This window comes from Limanda limanda, chromosome 16 (genome assembly GCF_963576545.1).
Source record: "Limanda limanda chromosome 16, fLimLim1.1, whole genome shotgun sequence".
Classification (NCBI taxonomy): Eukaryota; Metazoa; Chordata; class Actinopteri; order Pleuronectiformes; family Pleuronectidae; genus Limanda; species Limanda limanda.
Window position 1 is genome coordinate 13989733 of NC_083651.1, and position 22674 is coordinate 14012406.

At 43.9% G+C, this 22674-nt stretch overlaps 3 protein-coding genes across 6 annotated transcripts in view; all 3 read right to left on the minus strand.

Annotated features, from left to right (window-relative positions):
* Positions 1-6953, minus strand: part of gsk3ba (glycogen synthase kinase 3 beta, genome duplicate a) — a 29744-nt gene extending 22791 nt beyond the window's left edge. For all 4 annotated transcript variants that reach the window (XM_061088012.1, XM_061088010.1, XM_061088011.1 and 1 more), the window contains exon 1: positions 6101-6953. In XM_061088012.1, the coding sequence (XP_060943995.1) occupies positions 6101-6188 (88 nt within the window). In that variant the 5' untranslated portion in view covers positions 6189-6953. The remainder of the gene's footprint in view (positions 1-6100) is intronic.
* A 2928-nt stretch (positions 6954-9881) lies between these two features.
* On the minus strand, positions 9882-22361 carry gpr156 (G protein-coupled receptor 156). Its single transcript, XM_061088938.1, has 10 exons — positions 22261-22361; positions 19229-19381; positions 15279-15406; positions 15054-15189; positions 14849-14959; positions 14201-14326; positions 13980-14075; positions 13649-13885; positions 12167-12325; positions 9882-11291 (listed from the first exon to the last, which is right to left on the minus strand). Exons 2-10 carry the CDS (start codon positions 19343-19345, stop codon positions 9957-9959), a joined length of 2445 nt encoding a protein of 814 aa, XP_060944921.1. The 5' UTR covers positions 19346-19381; positions 22261-22361; the 3' UTR covers positions 9882-9956.
* LOC133022123 (E3 ubiquitin-protein ligase TRIM39-like) lies at positions 16074-17720 on the minus strand. The gene has a single exon (XM_061089134.1). The coding sequence runs from the start codon at positions 17718-17720 to the stop codon at positions 16074-16076; it is 1647 nt and encodes a 548-aa protein (XP_060945117.1).
* Positions 22362-22674: the final 313 nt, after the last annotated feature.

Below are 22674 nucleotides of genomic sequence, written 5' to 3' on the forward strand. Positions count from 1 at the left end.
ATGGAAAATCAGGGAGAGAAATGTGTAGGGTTGGCGATAAAGAGGCTTAACTAACCAAGCCTGACCTGAAGCCAACAGGCATTTGTTTTTTTGTAAGAGGCCGACCCAAGCCCAAAATCAAGTAGATAGCCCAACCCAACCAACCCCTGCAAATCATTTTATGAGCTGGTCCAATCCAATCGTCAGATCCTGGTGGGTCCCTACATGCTCTGGTCGGGTAATCACACTCTTACTTGCTCTCCAGGACCATGTCTAGAAAGAGAAACTGAAGACGGATTCCAGAAAGACAGAAATAGACTTTCTAAGAGAGAGAAATAGACTTTCTGAGAGAGAGAGAGAGAGAGAGAGAGAGAGAGAGAGAGAGAGAGAGAGAGAGAGAGAGGGAGAGGGAGCGAGAGAGAGAGAGAAATAAGAGTGCCAAAATATTCCAGAACCGTCTTTTCTATGACGCCTCTGTACTTCCTCTAACCGTGAGAAAAGACTGTGCATGCACACACACACAGCCCACAGCGAAGACTATAAGGAAATAAGGAATGACCAGGCAATCCAAAATTAAACTATTTTTTGCCATGTGGGTGACTGATGATGAGGTCTGTGTGGAGTGTGACCTTTCACACACTAATCTGCTGAAGCAGGAAAATCATTTTCATAATCTTCAAAGATTTCCTTTCATTTTATACAGATAGAAAAAATTGTCACAAACAAAACCAGTGAAGGATTATCTCCACACAAAAGTCAACCAAAATTGAAATGAATCATTGAATCGTTGCCATGGTTTATCGATCGGCCTGTCACAACAATAGGACTAGCGTGACAAATCACCACGATTTAATATACGTACGCCATATTACTCGACTGTTAGTGCGAGCAGGGAGACAGCTGCTGAGACCTTTAGCCAGAGGCACCAATAGTTAATTCGGGTCACCAGGCTAGTTCAGGCCACAACTGAACACAGCTAATGTCCAAACAACACTACTGTTGAGCAGTGACAGAACACATGTGGGGTTTGGATATACTTACACAAAGTAAGCAGTTTTTCTCTGTGGGACAAACATGTGTGGGCACGTTTTTCTATGAAACAAAAATGAGGAAAACAGATCAATAATCAAATAAAGTAACTTGATCAAAAGAGTATAAGTAAACAAGCCCAGACTTTAGGTCAATTAGTTGATCAACAAAAATATATGGCCTAGAATGAATTACATTTATTTTGCCTTTCTAGTTTTCTCCATTTTCCATCATTGTAAACTGAAAATTTTCAGTTTGACAATGCAAAATAGATGTATGAATTTATGACTCTGAGAATGACGACACAAGCAGATACCACAAACAAAAAGGTAAGGGTCTGTGCTTATATAAATGTGATTATAGGCTTGTATGAGTGTAAATAAAATGTTAAATGATGTCCTGAAATTCTCCTTGTGACTCTGTATTAATCTTAAATGTGGTCGGGTTTTTATTTCTTCAATGTCGCACATGGAACCCTCAGTTTTCTGCTGAAACTCTAATAAGATGTTAGCAGAAGCATTTCAGGTCCATACTTTAAAATATTTTCTACACATTTGCAAACCTGAATTCTATAAGGAGCTTTTTTCTTTCATTGGTTTATTATAGGTCGGATACAATTACAGGCTTTCAACTTGTTTCTCAACAGCTGTGGACTGCAGGTCAAAGTGAAGAATGTATGAAGAGATTTGCAAAATTCCTCAACAGCAAAGCAGAGTGCAACACAAGCAGAAGTGCAAATGCATTACCTTGATGCGTGCAGGTATGCACACTCAACCGCGAAATGTTCCACTACTATTACGATGCCGATTAGATAATCTACTTGATTGTTGGAACATCACAGGAATATCACCGCTGATACACGTCAGGCTTGGCTGAGCAGCGCTTAAATCAAGACATAATGGTATGAGTGTATGATTGACTAGATATGACATGGATGCATGGATTTTTAATTATCAGAGTGGTGTGGAGCCTGCAGAGACGTGGCTGCCCAGTCCTGCCACCACATTGACTACATCCACAGACTGATCGTCTCCTCATGTCTCTTTATCTCCACATGCAGCTTTCCTTTAAATCTTTTGTGAGAGAGATTGTTCACCAATTGTGGGTGAGTCCAGACGTTTCATAAGGAATCAAAGAGCGTAATTAGTTAATTTTGTTTCTATCATCATTTGCTAAATGTCAGGAAGGGAGGGAAAGGAAAGAGGGAGAGAGAGCCGGAGCTTTGAAATGCTAAACAAGACACTTATTGTTCTTGGCCAGCTGCCTCACCCCAAAAAAGAAAACCCAAGGGTGCTCATGTGAGCGTGTGAATGTATGCATGTATATGTACGTGTGTATGTGTGTGTGTTTCCGTCTGCCTGTGTGGGAGGAGTAAGAGTATTCTCTCCAGAACACACTGGCTCCAGCTGCTTGAGATCACCAGCCAAGTTATTCAGTGTGTGTGTGTGTGTCAGTGTGTGTGTGTGTGTGTAGCAGTGCGTGTGTAATGTGGTGGACAGGTTAACACTCAGTGACATACAGAGGAAGAAGGAAAAAAAAGTTCAGGTAGATAACATGTTAGAATATTTTAATATCTAAGTCTATGATTGAAAATTCTTATTTTAGAAAGGATATGCCAAAAGATAAATATGAGTATTTGAGTCTATTTAAGTGTCTGTTGATATTTGTTGATCAACAGACACGAGGACACCATGTATTTCTATAAAGAAATACATGGTGTCCTCGAGTCTAGACAGTTGAGTCGAAATTTAACAAATTACTAGTTACAGATTCTCAAATGTGAACATCTGTCATTTTCCTTTGTCTCCCATAACAGACAACGTAGCGACTTTAACACTAGAATTATTTTTCTCACAAAACAAGCAAATTGAAGACACTGCCTTTATCTGTAAGAATTTGTAAAGGGGTGATTTTCTTTCTTCTTTTCTTTTTGAGCGATGATTAGATTAATTATTGGTTGTGTTCACGCTGCAATTAAATACAAATAAAAAAGGTCAGAGATACATATTTAGAACCAGTTCTGAATTTGATTAGCCAGAGGTAAAGGGCAGTTCTTGACATTTCACTCAGAAGCACAAAGACAGCTCCAAAACTCTATGTGTCCTTCAACATTTAAGTCCAGAATAAGACGATACATGATAATGTTACAATAATGAAAGCCTATATCAAGTCTCATACTATATTAATCACACTACATCGAGGGGTTGCTTCACCCAGTCCTACATCGTAGGTTTCATTCAAGTCAACAAGTGCAGCTGCTTTTATTTTGAACACATGCCTACCCCCAAACCTCGAGGATCAGTGTCAGACTCTTTAGCAACCATCGAACCAGTTCCTGAATCATGTTCATCAGCTGGTCAACAAACAGGAGTAGTCTGATCATTTCAACTAGTACCTTCTGTCCCAGTCCTTGCCACAATTTAAATGGATTGTGTTTAAATATTGTTGCTTAACCACATCACACTGTGGCTACATCCGAATTAATGTGTTTTCTGTTTTTAAAACTGCGCTTGAAACTAAAATGATCTCGGTCTAATATGAGCGTCTTAGGTAACACACCTGAAGACGCATACCACGTGACCATTCAAGTACACTTAGCATGTGTGTGCTATTGCAAACAGGAAGCAGATCGTCTACTCTGCAGCCGTTTGCTTGGTTACAGAAAACACGAACAAAAGCAGTGATGGTGAAAAGTAAAACGAGGGATTTCTTTTGTTTTCATTCAAACCAATAAATTGGTTTGCCATGTGAAGTTATTCTGTTTTTTTGACAAGTAAAGTATATTATTAGTCATTTTCCGGTTGATTTAATGACAACTTCACAGGCATGAATGGCACAGAATTGTCTGATTAGATTTCCATTCGACCCATTGTAACAAGCTGTGAAGACCAAATGAAGATAAATGATAGAAACAACCAACTATTTTTATTTGAACACAAATAATCTTCATGATGTGTTCAGTGAGCAAACAAAATAAGAGTTGAAAATGAGCAGACTTTAAAAATTCAGTTTTCGTAAAATCTTCCAACTTGTGTCACAATCTCTACATGCAAGATTGTTGTGTGAAATATACAATATATGGTTTATATACATTTTATCATAGAAAGCTCTTGAGCAGCCACATCCTCTACTTTTCTCTAGGGGACTGAACACCACCCGCTTGTAGGAATAACATTATTTAACACCTATTTAATTGGACGATCCCGCTATAGGATTCAATGACTGATAATGATGTATTGACTTACCAGATGAGCCTCTTGTAGAAAACAATATTTCCAGGTTAAGTAAGGAAGGAAAAAATGTCTGGTGTAAAACTGGTGCAATGTTAAGTCCACAAGGTCAGTCTCGCATTCTGGAGCTAATTCAGTAGATTATATCTACACAATAATTAGGCCAAGGACTATAAGATCTCAGTTTAGCCAACTTACTGACCGGCACAACACTTCTTAAGGGGAATAGCCTTTTATAACCTCCCCATGAAGGATCCACACGGACAGGAGCACACCAAAGCTTCAACACCCATATCTGGGGCAGGAGAAGTATTGGGTTAGGGCTGGGAGTGCTTCTGTGCGTGCGTGCGTGCACGTGCTCCCTGGTCCGCTAAGTGGTTTTCAGTGCCAAGGCCCAGAGGATAGCCTCAGCCTCAGGCCTCACCCCACTAACACACATCATGACAGCCTCACTTTTTCCGAACACACACCCAAGATGTGTCTGCATTGCAAGATAAGAGTGGCGAGGCTCGGTAGGTAGATGTGTCGAGACAGGACAGTCATTAGTCATTAATACTGTGGATTTAAGAGTTAATGATTCATTCCGCTAAACTAGAACTGGCTAATAAACGCACATTCAACCATTATTATAAGATAAACTTCTAAATTTCATATTGCCATATAGAAAACTAAATTAAGTAGATTTTAATAACTTGAATTGGAGTTGAGCAATAAAACAATATATCACCACCTAACGGAATATGATTTTGATCGATAGCAATATAATAAGGGTTCAATAAATAGCAATATATATATTGATTGTGCAGTGTGTAAGCAGAACTAGGAGTTACAACAAAAAATTGATCTACCTCGGATTCGTAAAATACTTAGTTTTTTGTCACAAGGAGTTTAAAACAGTTTTCAAACATAAATGTGTCTTGTATCGCGATAATTATCGATATTGACAATATGGAAATTTGAATCTGGACATATTTTTGGGCCATATGCAGCCAAGATGATATATATAGCCCTGACGTGAACTTACAGTATCTGCAGTCTATGACACCCACACTTACACACCCTGTGCTAAAATGCAGTGAGTGGAGAAAAGGGAGACATTTGAATATCCACCATGCACTGTCAGGTGAATGAGTGAAACAGGGACAACAGGGATGTCAGGACGGGGGGGGCATTTAAATAGATTTGTCTGTGGACCGACACGCCAGCCTCCCTTATTCAGCAGGTACAGGCCTGGGCGGTCCCGTGGCTCCATCTCTGCAGCCAGGGGCTATAACCGGCCTCTCGCCCCGGTGCCGCTTCATGACACCGGGGTATGGTCGTGTCACACTCCCTGGCAGACGTCCGATTTCGACACACAGCACATAGGATCAGCACATGGGATCGGCACAAGACCGGCCCCTCTCCGGGATCGGTTCCCCCCCCCACCGAGTCAACTATGGGCGCACCTTCCGCTCTGACAGTTGCGTAACACACCGGCCCTATCGCTTTAACCTTATTACGCATATGGTCGGCGATGTGTAGCAACACCGATCCGATCAAGGGCTGAAATTTGCTGTGATCGGACCGGGATGTAGGCCGGCCCCGGTGCTGCCTTCCCTCCCTCCCTCCCGGCCACGGCACTGCCCGGCGCGGCCTGCTAACCCCGAAGCAGGCGGTGTGGCCCCCGGGGAACCAGGCGGTGTGGCCCCCGGGGGAACCAGGCGGTGTGGGCGAGCCGTGTGCCCGCTGAGCACCGGCCAATCTCAGACACTGATACAGACATGCATGCTAAAGCTAACACATTGGAGTGAGGGGGGGACGTGTAGCCCACACTGGGGCCTGGTGCATGCAGAGGGGGGGGAGGCTACTAGAGGTCTACTTACTGCTGACTTTCATGCTGCCGAACGCGGAGGGCTGCGGCACTGGTTTGCAGCTCTCCGCGAAGGATGTGGTCCTGGGCCGGCCCGACATGATCCAAATCCCCGGTACGGTTCCTCTCGACCTCCGGGAGACTGTGACTTGCTCAAGCGGCGGCGGGGCTGATCGATCCGCAGACCCTTCTCATCCAAAGGAGGACTGCCAGTAAATGAATAATGTCAGAGTAATTCACAGGGTGGCCCCGGCAGAAAGAGACCCCTTTATCCCGCTGGTTCCTAATAAAACGACCCGGTTCTGTCCCAGCAGCGGACGATCAGAGCATCGTCTCCTCGTTGTATTCCAGGGTTTTCTCCGCGGGCCTTAGCAGGACACGTCTCGAACTGAAATAGTCCTGGATCTGGCCTCTCCCTGTGGCCCCCCGGTTCAAACCCGACTGCGGTTTTTCCTTCTGGAGGCTGAATCGGTTTCACAGAAGATTGAAGCGGGGGCTGAGTTCGGATGAATCGCGGATGAATACGGCGTTTACGTGACGGTTCGGGGACACATGCGGCTCCTCTTCATATCCCGATGTGGAGGCTCAGTGATCCGGCTGCCATGGCGGCTCCTTCGCTATACACGCTAGCCTACAGACGGAGAATCTGCCAGCGGACACGGTCGCGTTCGGCGGCTTCACGCTGTCTCCTCAACCTGCCCTGCCGCCGTCTGATTTCGGCGTCTTCACCGAGGCCCCCGGGGCAGCGAGCTCCACAGAAAGCGACGGCCTTCAGACGAACAGCGCGACGATACCCGAGGTCTTTTTTTACTCCTTCCCCACAGGTTTCGGTCTCGCTGTCTTTGTCGCTACGCTACTTCCGTACGGGGCTAAAGGGATAGCTCTGCCGTCGAGGGAGGAGGTTCACGCTGCTGACGTAACCCGCGACGGAGAATAGGAAAAATCTGTGAACGCGCAAACGTCGAATCTGGGGTGGCCAGCTCAGCCAATCAGGGAGGCTTTCCTTCACCGATGGGCGTTGACCGGCTTGCTCTGAGCCAATAGGAACGCCGCTCTCCAGCACCACATGGCACACTTTGCTTGGCACCGCCCTCGTGACTTCAAAGGCTTTTTTTCCCAGTGCCGCGACAGGGAAAGGGGCGGGCCTACACCCGGGATTGATTGATTACTCCGTCAGCCAATGGGAGCTCCCGGAGCGGCCTGTCAGTCCAGGCGAGCCCCAGCTGTCACAGTGCACCGGTGCTCATGCAGCACTGTTGCTATGTTAGTCCCACAAGTCCCCCCCCACCCCCCCCCCAGTCCCTCCTCAACACTTTTAAACTCATATAAGTCCTGATCATGTTCGTGACAGTGTGTGCATGTCTTCTCCGTCACAGCAGCTCTCTAACCGGCCCAGTTTGATCTTTACATATTTATCTATGGGCCCTTAATGCAACACTATATGCAACTGTTACTACATTCGAATTTTAGAATATAGGACAAGATGGTGACTGTCCCTTGAACATGTCAAGGTCCTCTGCACAATTTAAAGGGATAGTTCACCGTAAAAATGAAAATGCACTCATTATCTACTCACCGCTCTGCCGGTGGTGGGGTGGGTGAAGTGTTCGAGTCCACGAAATACTTTTGGAGTTTCAGGGGTAAACAGCGTTGCAGCCAAATCCAATACAATTGGACTAACTGTGGACCATTTCTTCGAATGTAAAAAGCTACAAATTTGACTCGAAATTACATAATTTACACTGTGTTTGATCTTTAAAAAGTAGCGATCATTGTATTTGATTTGGCTGCAAGCCTGTTACCCCTGAAACTCCAGAAGTGTTCTGTGAACTCAAACACACCCACCCCTCCATTGGCACAGGGCTGAGTAGATAATGAGCCAATACATGTTTTTTTTATGGACTATCCCTTTAAGGCAACACTATATGCAATTTTTTTACACTCAAATATTAAAATATTGGACTAAATGGTGTGTTTGAAGGTCTCCTGCACAATTTAAGTTTCCAATACCATTTTCTTTTGCTCTCCATTTTATGTCTGTGCCAGTATATGGACAGATAGACCTTGAACGTTGAACCTGTACTAACGCTTTAGATTAATATCACTTGATACTAGCTATTTTTTTTGTTCTTGGCCTAACATGTATTGTTTCTGCCCCTGTTATTAATGTCGATGAACCATGAATAAACGCTTACCAAGTTGTTAATATTTGACTTTTGCTCCCAATCCTAAACGGCTCTTTGCATAAATTAGACACTGAGATTTTCGCAATCTGGTTCCCATTCAAAAAATGTTCATGTCAATGGCTTTTAAGTGAACAACAAAGCATTAGCAGATGATTTATTTACTATTAATAAAACCCCTTACAACTTGACCCAGTCCAAGGAATGACTTATTAGAAATCGTTTGTGCGTCTCTAATGACCTTAATCCATTTGGAGGGAAGTCTATTTGAACTAATTAATCTCCATCTATTTCTCTTTTTGCAGTAAGTGTGGAATGTCTGTTGTGTTACTTGGAGAAATATTTATAAGCATGATAAACTGTTTTTATTCCACAATTCTACATTTCCTCCACCGTTCCCTTATCTGAGACAGAATGGGCTTGGCAGGAAAGTAGTTCCCTCTCCAGAAATATGCTGGCAGTCAGTCTATTGTGTGGTTTATTTATACTCTGCTCTTTATCAAAGGGAATTTCTCCCAGGCTGCCCCTCAATGGTTCACATGTAGAATAGAGAGAAACAGCGTCTCAAAACCAGGCAGTTGAGCTGAAGTAACGCAAGATGCTGCTTTCCAGCATCTCCCCAGGCCAACTCACATTTTCCCATTAGATGAAGGAAAATAATAAAAATACAGAGAGAAGATAGTGGGCGAGAGGGAGATAAAGAGATGGGTACATCAGGAGAGAGAAATTTAAAATAACAGGGAGAGAGGGTGCTGTTTCTGATTTTGTCTGGGCTGGAGAGATATAATACAAACTCCAGAATCTGTCTTAAGGAAGTATTTCGGTAATGATTAAGATTAACATTAAGAGAGTCTCTTTTTTGTCCCCCTGGCAGAATATACCTGCTTCATGCCAGAACAACAACTTAATACACTTTCTGTTTGTCTGTCTCTTATTTATGCGGTCAATTTTTTATTATAGGATTTTATAGGATTAAAGTTTTGCCCTTGGGGTGAACTAGTTTTCTTCCTGTTATATGTCGTAAGATGCAGCATGAATATTATGTGATGTGGTCTTTCCTTAGAGAAAACCGGTGATGATTTGAAGATCTGAATGATTAAAAACCATACAATGTTACTGGGAAAATAATGAAGTGTATATGTAGCAGTGACCTGTTTACACCAGCTGCTCTGACAACGTGCGGTGTCTCATAAACCAGCTGTGGGTGGGAAGCATGTGACAACAAGTGTTCTGTTGTACAGACAACTCAGGGCCTTTAAAACTTAAAGCAAACAACAAAATGCAGATTATGCAACACAATGGCAGTGCAACATTTTCATTATCACATTTGACAGTGAGAAACAAAAAAAGAGACAGAAAATGACTCTGTATTCCAAAAACAACCGCTAATAAATATTAAAATAAATAAAACATAAGTGATAACTGTCAGGTGAAAACCTTTCATTTAGCTTTTCTATGTTTTTCTTTGCTCTTAATGTCTGACTTAAGACAGTTTTGGAATGAAAGGGTTTCACGTGACAGCAGAAATATACAAATAAGACCATAAGTAATATTTTAAAAAGTAAACGGCAGAACATATTCACTCAAGTTATATTAGATACGAATTTGCCATATGTTTAATTAAATGTACGACATGAATTCCAATGGTAAAAAGACATGACCCTGTAAAGTGCAGTGAACCCGTGCTCATACAAAGGTGGGTTTGAGGTCTTCTTTGAACACCACAGGGTGCGAGGAGCGGTACAGGCTGGCGAAGCCTTCGTACTCGCTGTCCGAGGAGTCCGAGGAGTCTGAGGAGGAGAGGAGTGAGCCACGCTGCAGGCAGGAGTCGCAGTACGGACGGTGGTAGTAGCAGTAATCTGTTGAGCTGCTGGAGTCGGAGTCCCAGTACCCACAGGAGTCTCTAATGTGTCTGTGCCGCTGCTCATTATCCCCACCTGCCTCCACATCAGGAGGATCTGTGTGATTGTTTTCTGTGCAGTGCAACGCTGAACACCTGTGACACCTCGAAGCGCTCCTCCGACTCTTTCTTTGGGCTTTATGGCTTTCTACCTCCTCCTCCTCCTCCTCCTGTAGCCCAAGGTCACTGTTGTGAACCTGGAGGAAGGTCCCATCCACAGTCGCCTTGTCATGGTTCCCTCCTGGATGTTGCCTTTCACACTTTTCCTTTATCTTCCCACATCCGGTGTAGAAGCAGGGAGGCGTCAACCCTCTTCTGGAAGAGTTGAACGGTGGCCGACGTTTTCTCATGGCGTACGGGGAGATGCTGGGGTAACGGAAGAGGACGGGCGGATGAGCGGAGCGTGGCGTCCGCAGGGACAGCGGCGAGAGCGCAGAGAATTTTGACTCCGAGGGCGTCCTGGCTGATTGACTGGGAGATCGAAGTGCACCTTCCAAGACTGCATCCAGGCTGAGCTCATGGAGGATCTCCTGCAACTGCTCACTGCTCACAAAGCCAGTCGGTCTCACCTGAGATGTTTGGCCACCATAGTTGCTAAAAGTTTCAACTGGAAAGGGGTTTAACCCTCTACGGCCCTGTAGGGACGTGACAAAGTTGACGGTCTGCTCCGCTGTCCGAGGTACTCCAGTGGACGGGAGGGACACGGGCTGTTTGAGATCCCCCCCTGTTCTTGTGTCTTTGTCTGTAGAGCCAGGGATCGACACACTCTTTAGATTGTCACCCGCATACACATCATGAGGGAGCGGGGAGGAAACCGCCCTGGGGTTCGAGGAGTTCGGAGCAGCGGGACGCTCTGACGACAGCGTAACGCCGGGTGACGAAACAGCAGCAGCAGTGAGGTGAGGAGGTGAGAGTTGAGATTGAGCGACTCTCTGAGGTAGAGAAGAGGAAGAGGGGCAGTCGGACTGAAGCTCCGTGGTCTGAGTGGAGGAGGAGTTGAGGTTGGTGGCAGAGGAGTCCATGTTCTGGTCCTCGCACGACCGGCTGGCTGACATGAGGCGCAGTAGTTTGTCCTTGGCGTTGCCCACCTGCTCCTGGAGGCTGTCAATCACAGCGTTTTTCTACAAATTATAAACACAAAAAATATTTGTAGATGTAGAAAAAAACGTTACATCTTAACAAGATTTGCAGTTTTCTATGGAAGCCATTTCCATGGCATGAAGAATGAGCTAGTATCTCATTATTATGACTTAGAATCTCATAATTATGACTTAGCAACCATAATAATGAGACTTAGTCATAATAATGAGATACTAAGTCATAATAATGAGATACTATCTCTATCTCATAATTATGAGATGCTAAGTCATAATTGAGATACACATTTTTTTTTCTTTATGCCAGTGGCTGAAATGGGCTTCCATAGTTTTCTTACTGAATGTTAAATGTAATATTATTAAGCACAAATTGTATATATATCTATATATTATATTTTCGACTCTATTAAAATGTCATCGGCATGCTTTTGTAATGCTATTGAAACCATCAGTTCCTTCAGTCTACCTCATATGAAAAGGCTATGTCTGAATGAGTAGCACTAAATATGAAGAACAGCCAAGGTCAATGGGAGTACAACTGGTTTTGCATGTAGTTTTGCATTTGGTCACTAACTGGAAAAATGCAATGGCAATCCATATAGCAGCTGCTGATATTTCAGTCTGGACCAATGAGATCTCTATTAACAAACCCTGCATGTCAGATGACAGCCAATGGGCCCCGAGATTGGGACCAAAGTGGTGGATTGATTGACAGATGAACATTACCACGAGTATGACTGAGCATCAATATATCCGACTGTGCTTTCTAATGGCAGATACCACCAGGAATAATGTTAAAGAGAAGTGTAATCTAAATAGCTGACACCAACATGCTCCCAGAAATTCAGTTATCTTCTATTTCATTCTTTTTAGGTATCAGATCAGTACTGCTGCCGTACCTCATTGAGGAGTTTTTTCATGGAGTTGTTCTCGCCCAGCAGGTAGTAGATCTCATCCTGGCTGTACGCAGACGGCTGGCTCTTGCTGGGGCTGCTGAAATACTTCGCCATCTGACCCGGGTTGTTCTGATCCTCTTCAAACTGCCGCCACTGGGTGAGCTGTGTAAGAAGGTTTGGAGGCGTTAAAGAATGCACAGATCGTCACGCTGACTTTCAGCTAAACATAGCCGGCAGCACTGAGATAAAAAAAAAGAAAGCAGGGAGGAGGACAAGTAGTAAGAGTTACAGATGCAGGGCTGCTTGCAGGTCGTTTAGGTGCACACCTCATTCCATTCTGACGTGCAGGGAACACTGTTTCAGTGTTTTATGTTGTGGGAGATTTATTGGTCTTGTGTACTTATGTTTGTTTACCTGCAGGGTTGAAGGCAGCGCTGCTTGTCAGCAGGACAGTAAATTGTTGTGCCTGGTATTTCAAAGTTTAGTTTTGGAATTTTAATGTTATATTGTTATATTTTCCCTGCAGAGCACCAGTGGGCCACTTGCTGCCCTTGCCTTGGGACTATTTTCTTTCGCTTTTAATTGCTGGGGTTGCTTTTTCTGCCTACTCCGCCCTGGAGAGTGAGCTCATAGCAGAAAAAACATACTGGTACATGTATTACCCGTGGGGTGAACTGGTTTTCTTTTTTTATTGCTATTGGTTGCTTACTGAGTCAACTTGTTGTCTCCTTAAGTTGTCACTTTAAGTACTGTAGGGTTGGTCCCAGATATGCAGTCAGGACGGGCTTTACACTGTTAGTGTGAAAATGTTGTGCTGTGTTAACTCAATTGATGTGCAGGAGTAATGAAATCAGTGGGCACTGGTGTACATTTGGAGGTCAGCCAAAGTAGAGCCGAACTTCTCCTTCATTGTCATTCCTTATATGATAGCGACCTGTTCAGGGTGTAACATGTAGAAATACACACGTTAAAAGGAAACGTCACCGGGATGTTTGACCAGGTGTGTTTGAACGTGTTACTCAACGTTCAGATATTTCCTTCCTCTCTCCAGTGAAGAGGCATTCCTTTATCGTCACATAAACCTACTCGCAGAAACCCGGAGAGTCGTAAATCCGTTTGCAGCAGCCTACGTAATTTTGACTCATAAACACTTTCTGTGTGAATCACCCTCCTCTGATAGATTCGGCGAATCCAACACGCATTTAGAAAAAGGGCGGAGCGGGCACCAAAGTCACTCACAACGTTTCCCGGTTATGTCGAAACAAGAAGGGGAGGTCATACAAGTATCTGTCATTCGTCTGTCTGTTTGTCATATGTCTGTCTGATTAACAGTCTATATCCACAGACGGTTCCCAGACAGGGTCATCTGATAGTTCTCCCTTAAAAAATAAAATTCCTCCCACAACACTTCAAAAGCATTTCAAATGAATATAGTTTCTTTCTTCCTCAGCACACTCATGCATCTTTTGTTTGTTTTCCTCTGACCTGAGGCACAAACAGCATACAGTTAGTGGCTAGTGTGCACATGAAGATGGCTCCAGCCACGGTGCTGTAGACCAGGTTGGGCCAAGCGTGCAAGAAGACGGACACAGGGATGACCACGGCCGAGGAGAGGGTGACCAGGGTGACAGCGGTTATGATTGTGGGAGACTGGTTGACTGGAGGGTGGCTGACGTTGCTGGTCAACCCTGCCAGGTAAGTGCCGTAGAGGAGGAGACTGCCCTGAGGAAAGATGGAGGAGACAAAGGGCAAAGATGATGTGAAGCAACAAGTTGAAATCCCTTAGTTAATGCAGGTTAAGACAGATATGACTTACCTTCTGAACAGCAATAATGATGGCCCATAGATCTGAGTAGACACAAGAGCAAGAGTCCATCTGTGACAATGTGTAGGAAACGTCTCTGTCCACCACCTACATCAGAAAATAACAAGCTTTAGTAATGACTTTAAATCTGATTATATTTTGGGAATATATAGTCGACACTATAGTCCCCACACTGTTCTTCCATTCTTTGCAAAATCCCTGTTCGATTCTACCTGGACAGCAGCTGCGACAGACCGTGAACACCTGATGGGGTCTGTGAGGTTCCAGAAGGTGAGAACCAGCAGGTCCACCAGGATCAACAAAGCCACCAAGCCCATCAGCTGGATGTCTCGGATGATCTGAGACAGAAATCGGCGTCAAATAGAGATCACACCCAAAAACAAGGTTGTTTTATCGAGAGCTACCTCTGTGTTTCCCAACACTCAAGGGATACTATGAGTCTCTGACTGTAATTGGACTAAGAATCACAGTGTAAGTTGATCCAGTTTTGCATAATAGAAAACATGTGACAGAATTTATTTATATCTCTTTGCTTGTTCGTCATTGCTTTAATTTTAACTGAAGTATTTTGAGATATGCCGCTATATACTTAAGAAATATAAACAAATAAATATGAAAATTACAGAAAATATGTTGACTGAGGAAGCTGAAGCTGAAAGTGTCGGTCATACTATGTTTTTTATGTTTTTATTTAAATCGATATTAAAACTATATTTTTTACCAATACTTTTTTAGACCTCATGTCTGCTTTGCTTCTGCATATCCCAGCCTAAAGCTCAAACTGTTTATTAAATGTAAAAAAAAAGGTGTAAAAGGTTACTGCATGATGGAGTGAGGAGTGAGTGAAGAGCAGGCCTCACCACTCTCTTGTCGGGCAGTCGCTGGGTGAAAACCCGGTACAGTCTCCACGTCTTCCCCAAAATCGGACCGAACACCAGGGTACTGCCCACACACAGAGTCCACATTCGAGCCTGGAAAGTAGGAGAAAACGCTGCATCATTTCCTGACTGAGATTTAATCAACAATATGATAGAGAACGGAGACTGATGTGGCGTGAGCGCTTACTTGGATCACAGCCGAAGATGCTCCACCGTGCCAGTGTGTGCGTTCATCCACGGCAAATAGGAAGCCACTGCTGTAGGTGAGGAGACTCCCCACCAGAGTCAGGATGTTCAGATTAGGACTGGACATCTTCACTATCCTGGGGACACGACACATGCCACAATTAAGCTTCAGTAAATTAATCATTAGAGCTTTTATACTATGCGTTTCTCAATTTTTTTACTGCACCTGTTGTTCTTGAAGCGCAGCGTGAAGAGGAGGAAGCAGAAGGCCAGCAGGATGCCACCGGAGAGCAGCGTCCACACCACAGCACTCAGCACCGGGGAGAGCGAGCACCTCGGGAGCTCCACTGCCAGCTGCACACACACACACATGCACATGGACACGCCTTAGAATCATATCTGATGTATCGGACAGGTCGTTTTTATACATCTACGTCATTGGAGTATTGTTTATATGTATTCAAAACTTTCACTTTGGTGGAAAACAAACAGAAAAGAGTGAACAGGGTGCATTTGACTAGACAAAACTTTATTAAAAGAGATAAAACAGAGCAAGAATCATCATGCAAAACGTTTTCTAACTTTAACTAAAAGGGCACTCAGTAGAGCACATCCCTCCACCAAGGCCCAACAATCTCCATTTGAAGGAAAACACATTTTAATTCACTGGATCCACATTTTTATTTGTAGCTGCACCAAATTGCACATAATCATCTGTCCACTGAACATATCTTCAATCAAGATCCATGAATTATTCAGTGGGATAATGCCCTTTTTCAAAATGTTAAAGAAAGAGAAAAAATAATCCTGGATCCACCCCCTGATCCAGATCCGCACCAAAAGGTAATGGTTTCTTCCGTGACCCATACCACATCCTTCCAACCAAATTTCCTGGTAATCTGTCGGGTAGTTTTTGCGTAATCCTGCTTACAAATAAACAAACAAACAAACACAGACAAAAACATAACCTCCTTGGCAGAAGTGATGATACAAAAAGAGCTGAAAGCATTCAAGCCGATTTTTAGACATTGACAGGCGAGATGATCAGAGGTGCAGAGTTGATGCCACCATGATTTCGCCGCGGGTTGAAGTAGGGGAAGAGTTTCTCATTGAAAGAGTACCCGGTGAAGGAGTAAATATGGGAAGCAGATTCAGCATTGTAAAAAGAGACCTGCCCCCACTCAACATCCACATAGACCCCGACTCTCTGCGGCTTCTCCACCAGCGGCACACAGACCGGAGTGCTGCTGAGCGCCCAGTAGCTCTTGTCCCTTCTCATCCCCAGGGTCCAGTAGCCTCCTTCGGGGTTGAGCATACTTCCTCCTTTTCTGTTGACGGATTCCAGCCCGACTCCGATATCCCACTCTGTCTTCCCTTTCACTTGGACCTCGTAGTAGAACCTGCCACAGGAGAAACCCTGCTTCCCCAGAATACTAACACCGGGGTAGAACCTCTCGGGGTTGTCCGGGAGGCTCAGCGCCACATCGCCGTGATGAACCTGTTTCCTGTTCTCAGACAGCACCAGTTTGGGATGGGCCGTGTCCATGTCCAGAGTCACATCCACAGCAAACTGCTGAACCCTTATAAACTCGCTCTCACACAACCTCTTCACCTCGGTCTTGACGGTCTCCTCCAGCTGAGTGACCACTCTCCGGACCGCTCTCCTCACCGTGCCCACGTACACAGCGCTCTCCACCTCAGTGTCGGACCAGTCTTTGGTGGCTGGATGTGCAGATAAAGCTGGAAAGCTCTGGAGAAGGTAAAAGTCATCATCAGAGTGTGAGAGCTGCTCCAGCTCTGTGCTTCTTCGCCTCAGCTCATCGATCTCCTGCTCCAGCTCAGCGACGAGTCCCCTCGCCTTGCTTTCAACTTGTTTCTGCTTTGCACCGATCGCCTCCACCACCTCCGTCTGTCCTCTCTGGACAATCTGCAGCAGTTTGGTGAAGACTTGCAAACTATCCTCAATCTCTCTTTCTGTGCTTCCTTTGCTGAGCTCAAAGGTTTTGTCAATTTTGCTGATTCTCTGCTGTCGTCCTTTGATCCTTTCTTCCACCTCTTGGTTTACCTTCATGATCTGAGCTCTCTTTTCTCTGCTCTCGTCTTCAATAGGAACCGTTTGATGTGCCTTGTGGTCTCTCTTGATGCACAGCTGGCACACGTACGACTGGTCGGTGCTGCAGAACAGCTCCAGGAGTTTATCGTGCTTCTCACACACTCTGTCTCTCATGTCCATGGTGGGATTGACCAGCCGGTGTTTTTTGAAGGTGCCTAGAACATGATGAGGCTCAAGATGAGTCTCACAGAAGGAGGCCAAACAGTCCAGGCAGGATTTCTGAGCCTTGACTCTTTTCCCGACGCACACGTCACATGAAACGTTTCCTGAACATCGGTCCCCTGTGCCGGCTTCGCTTTTGTCTTTTTTCTCCAACGCCTTCTTGAACTGGGAGGCCACCTCTGAGATGAAGGTGTTCACTTTGAGCTCGGGCCTCCGGGAGAACTTCTGCTTGCACATAGGGCACTGCGACACATTCGCGCTCTTCCAGTATCCCTGTACGCAGTCTCTGCAGAAGTTGTGCCCGCAAGGAGTGGAGACCGGCTGGTCAAGCAGATCCAGACAGATGGGGCAGAGGAGCTGCTCCTTAGACAACACACTGCCGGCAGACGCCATATCTGGGAACACATCCAGAGATAAAAGCAGGTGGGATTTTAGAGAACAAATTGGCTGTATTGCTTGTATGTTTTTTTCTTTGCACTGTACTATCAGTGCTGAATACAGTTGTTCCTCGTGAGCCGACTACTTCCACGAATAGTAACAAATGTACGGTGTTAAATTTCATCAGAGGATGTTTCATTGTAGCAACTACTTTTCATGTCAGGGGAGTAAAACATGCAATAATAAAGACGGACTGTTTAGATGTTAAAACTAAATAAAACAGTACATTAAAAATTCTATCTTGTCTCATAATGCATTACCATAGCAAAGCAAAAACAGCTCCCTCTTCCCTTTCCCCTGGGTGAAGATCTACACTTTGAGATCGACACATAAATGATCAACATGAAGCACGAACGAAATCAAAGAGATAACTCACCTAGCTTCTGTGTGTTGTAGAGCGGAGAGGAGTGTGTTTGTGTTTCCAGAAGACGCGGCGCCTCTGCTGCTTTCGTTTCTATTTGGAAAGTCACATTACACGCTCCTGTGCCGCGGCCTCATGTTGCTGATCTCCACTCGCTCTTCTCTTAAAGGCACCAGTGACTGTGATCATACTAAACATAGCCGCGCCAGTCCTTCCCACTAACCTCTCCAGATCCCAACAGCTGAACTGACCTCTTGAGTAGATTAAGAACACAATTCACTAACATAAAATAGTAGACACAAACAACTTTCAAAAGTGGTTTTAAAATGCTGGATAAACTTTGTAATTGTAATTTAATTGACTTTTAACTGAGTCTAAATAATTTCTATAATAAACATTCAACTGAAATATCTATCTATATAACTTGCAGGGTTTATTTTTGCCCTTTAACCTTTTGGAAGGCCCAGAAATATTCTGCTGGTCAGAAAAGCTGGATTTTATGGAGCTTTGTCTGCAAACATGTGGACAAGTATTAGCCTGGGGGTGTGTCAGCAGCACTGTGATTTTTTTTTGTGTCCGCATGTATATATACAGTATATAAATACACAGACAAATGTGTGTGTACATGGCATTTTCATACCTCAGGCATTATATGTACACCATATTTATAGATTTACTTTTGCATGTGCATGTGCATGTGTGTTTGTGTGTGCAACGGGGACAGAGAGGAATTAGAATTCCTCCGCAAAGGCCCAACAGACGCCTCAAATTCAGGAGAAGTCAAGCTGCACCAAAATGTGCACACTGGTGGTTATCAGTCCCCCAAATATGCCTGATTTCTTTTAAATCAATTTACCTGGAATGTTCCCTGGAAAATGGGTGAAAATGTCAAAAGAAATGACCTATATCTCACAATGTTAAAGAACCTGACAACATTTCCTGCTTTGCGCCTTTCTCCAGATCTGCACCAAAATGTAATGATGTCTTCGTTGGCCCATGTCCCATTACGCAAAGCTTCATGCAAATAAACAAAAAAAGTAATGTTTGCGTAATTCTTCTGACAAACAAACCAACAATAAACTCCTTGGCGGAGGTATATTACCGTGCTGAGGCTGCATAGTCTCTGCAGAATGTCAAGACCCTCCTGCCTGTCGACCCCTGCGTGGATGAAGCACAGAGGGGAATCACAGTGGGAGCTGCAGTTCAGCTCAGGCTCCATGACTGGCCCCGGTCCGTCTACTTTTACACACACATCCTGAGGAGAGAAAAAACAAGAAGACATGATGGATTTGAAGACGTTTGAGAGTGAAACAAACAATCCTCCACTGAGCTGCAGAACAGACAACACACTGGGCACCAGGGAAACACATTACTAATGTGAAGTGCTGGTTCTATTCCCTGATCTATAATTCAGTGAACTGTTGTAGGGCTTGTAGTCACCACAGTGTGGTGCTGTCACAGGAACCTCTGAGAGGAAACAGTGGAGCGTGGATGTCATTTTGAGCTGCATTTATATTCAACCAAAAACTAAAAGGACCCAAGGCACACATCAATGGAAGAAAAGATTATTAATTTAATCAAGATCAGATTTAACCGAGATTAATTAAGTATTTTTTTGTTCCCACCACAAAACAAATTGAGCTATCGAGACTTGGCCTGTGTGACAGGAAGCCTGTCAGTGTGTGTGTTTCTGCTTATCCTCAGTTTCCACGAGCACTGCGTCACCACAGAGGTGAAGCAGCCAACACCTGCTCACACACACACACACACCGCTGTGTCACACACATCTGTTCACAAGACCGAGACACAACACTCTGAGTGAAATACAGCAGAGCTATCATTTAAAGTTTCACTCAGGGACAAATGATGTGCAATCATCCGGGTTATTTATGGCACATCGGAGAGTTTCACTAAACAACTGTTTGTCACTCTTGCCAAAGTTATTTTTATGAGGCTCAAACCCGCGCTGCACTGACATGTTGTAGGTTTAATGATGCGCTGTGGTATCACCTGATGCTCTGAGCTGTGACTCGCACAGACTCTGGGGAGAACGCTGCCGTGACTCAGGTACGTGTCGCTGAGACTATGTGCGACCACTTGAATTGATGGAATCAGGCAGACAGGTGAGTGTTGAGATGAGTAGCGTGTTGTTAGGAATCGTGTCACGTCATTGTCTGTGGAGTGACTAAGATAACCTGAGGGCTTTGTTTAGTTAGATTACAGAATGAATTAAAAAAAGTGGGGGAAATATATACTTAAACAATAAATCAGATTAGGACATGATAAGTAAATAAACAATACAGTGACATGAAGAACTATTCGTTTTTGAAATAGAGTTAGTCGGGAGTGACCTATTTCCAAATACTAATGATGTTAACAGAACAATGAGGACCTCTGGGCAGCATGTGTGGGAAATGTCTGGAGTTCCTGTCCATGTCCTTTCGTCACTTTCCTATTTTAGATCACAGTTCTGCTGCTTCCCGCAGGAAAGGCCGGCAGAGAGAGGCATTTCCGCCCGTTTTTCAAAATCCTGCATCCATCGATCGCAGCTCAGGAGAAAACCCTGCAGAGGTCAGGAAAGGTCGGCCAACATCTACCATGGAGGGGTCACTGTGTGAGCTACGAGCACAGGGCCCGTCCCCCGGGCTGAGTTTGGTTTTATGGACATGTTTTGACAGTTCACGAGTCACGAGGAGTGTCTGAAGCCTAAACCGCAGGTAATACCTGAGCTACCTGTGGCCTTGGATGTTTCACTTAAATGTAGGGCGGGCCTAACCTGTGTGCAGCAAGCTGTTAGCTGTAAAGGGAGGCCCTGTGTCCTCCAGTTGCATCTATTAAAAAAACGAATTTTCTAAACTAAATCTGACATACTTTTTCACAAAAAAAGAGTTAAAACGTTTCATTGTCCTGTCAATCTCTGTGCTTCTCTTTTAAGATTAGAGAGGCGGCCGCTGCCAGATGTAAAGCTCGCTTCAGGGGCCAATATTGAAACATTCCTCCTCACTCAGTAATCCGTTTATAAGTTTATTCTTTAAGCTGAGTTAGAATGCAATTTACTGACCCTGAAATCTCACGTCAAACTCGACACACGTCCAGATTAGGCTGCAGGTTGGTTCCATAGACTGGTCACACATGTCAAAATGACATTTAACAAAAGCCTGCATGGGTGCCGTATAGAAGGGCTCTGTCTGTGTCTGTGTGTGTGCATATGTGAATGTAGAATAAAAATATAATATTTTCACTATAATGAAAGAAATGCATATTTAATAATAATAACAAGAAGAAGAAGAAGAAGAATAGCCCTTTGAAATGTCCATCATCCATCACTTAGATATATACATAGATGTATAGATAGATAGATAGATAAATAAATAAATAAATAAATAGATAAATAAATAAATAAATAGATAGATAGATAGATAGATAGATAGATAGATAGATAGATAGATAGATAGATAGATAGATAGATAGATAGATAGATAGATAGATATAGATAGATATAGATAGATATATAGATAGATAGATAGAAAGATAGATAGATAGATAGATAGATAGATAGATAGATAGATAGATATAGATAGATAGATAGATAGATATAGATAGATAGATAGAACAGATAGATAGATAGATAGATAGATAGATAGATAGATAGATAGATAGATAGATAGATAGATAGATATAGATAGATAGATAGAACAGATAGATAGATAGATAGATAGATAGATAGATAGATAGATAGATAGATAGATAGATAGATAGATAGATAGATAGATAGATAGATAGATAGATATTTGGACTACTGTCCATTGGAATAGGGAAATAATGGCGATTCAGGTTCTTTGAAACATTCTCATATAATATAATTATATGTACTAATATCATTTATAGAGTATTTAACGTCTTATGCGCTTCACCTGTAACAGACTTGATCAATGGTCAATTTAAGTCATCGTGGAAACAATGCGTAAAAATGCGTAAAACCATGTGTTTCCTCTGCGCTGCATCCAGTCGCAGTCGGTGAACGGTCAAATATGAGAGTGATAAACAAGACTTATTTAAAAGAAATAAAAACGTTGAAAATGATCAAGGAATAAAGGATAAAGCTCCGAAAAGAGAAAATAAAAAAAGACAAACCTGTGTCTCCAAAGCGCGCGGTGGATCCCGTCGCCTCGTCCCGCTCCAGACTCCATTGCGTAAAACTCCGACAGCTTTTGAGGTGAGTAGAAAGCAGATGAGTGGATGGCGGTGTGACCTCTAACATAGCTGCAAAGTTCCCATAGCGACACGGCCGACTCGGAGTGAATCCCGCACACTGATCCGTTCATCCACCCGTCGGTGCGCAGCCCGGGAAGGTCGAGTCACTCAGGGAAACTCTCCGCAGCAGAATGCCCAAGTTCTCATCTGAGCGCGCAGGGAGGCGTGTGCGTCCGAGGAGGGAGGCGTGTGTGAGTGTGTGAGTGTGTGTGTGAGTGTGTGAGTGTGTGCTTTTCACCTCCACAGATGAGGGATGAGGGTGTGACGTGAACCATGCCGCGCAGGAAGGCTGTG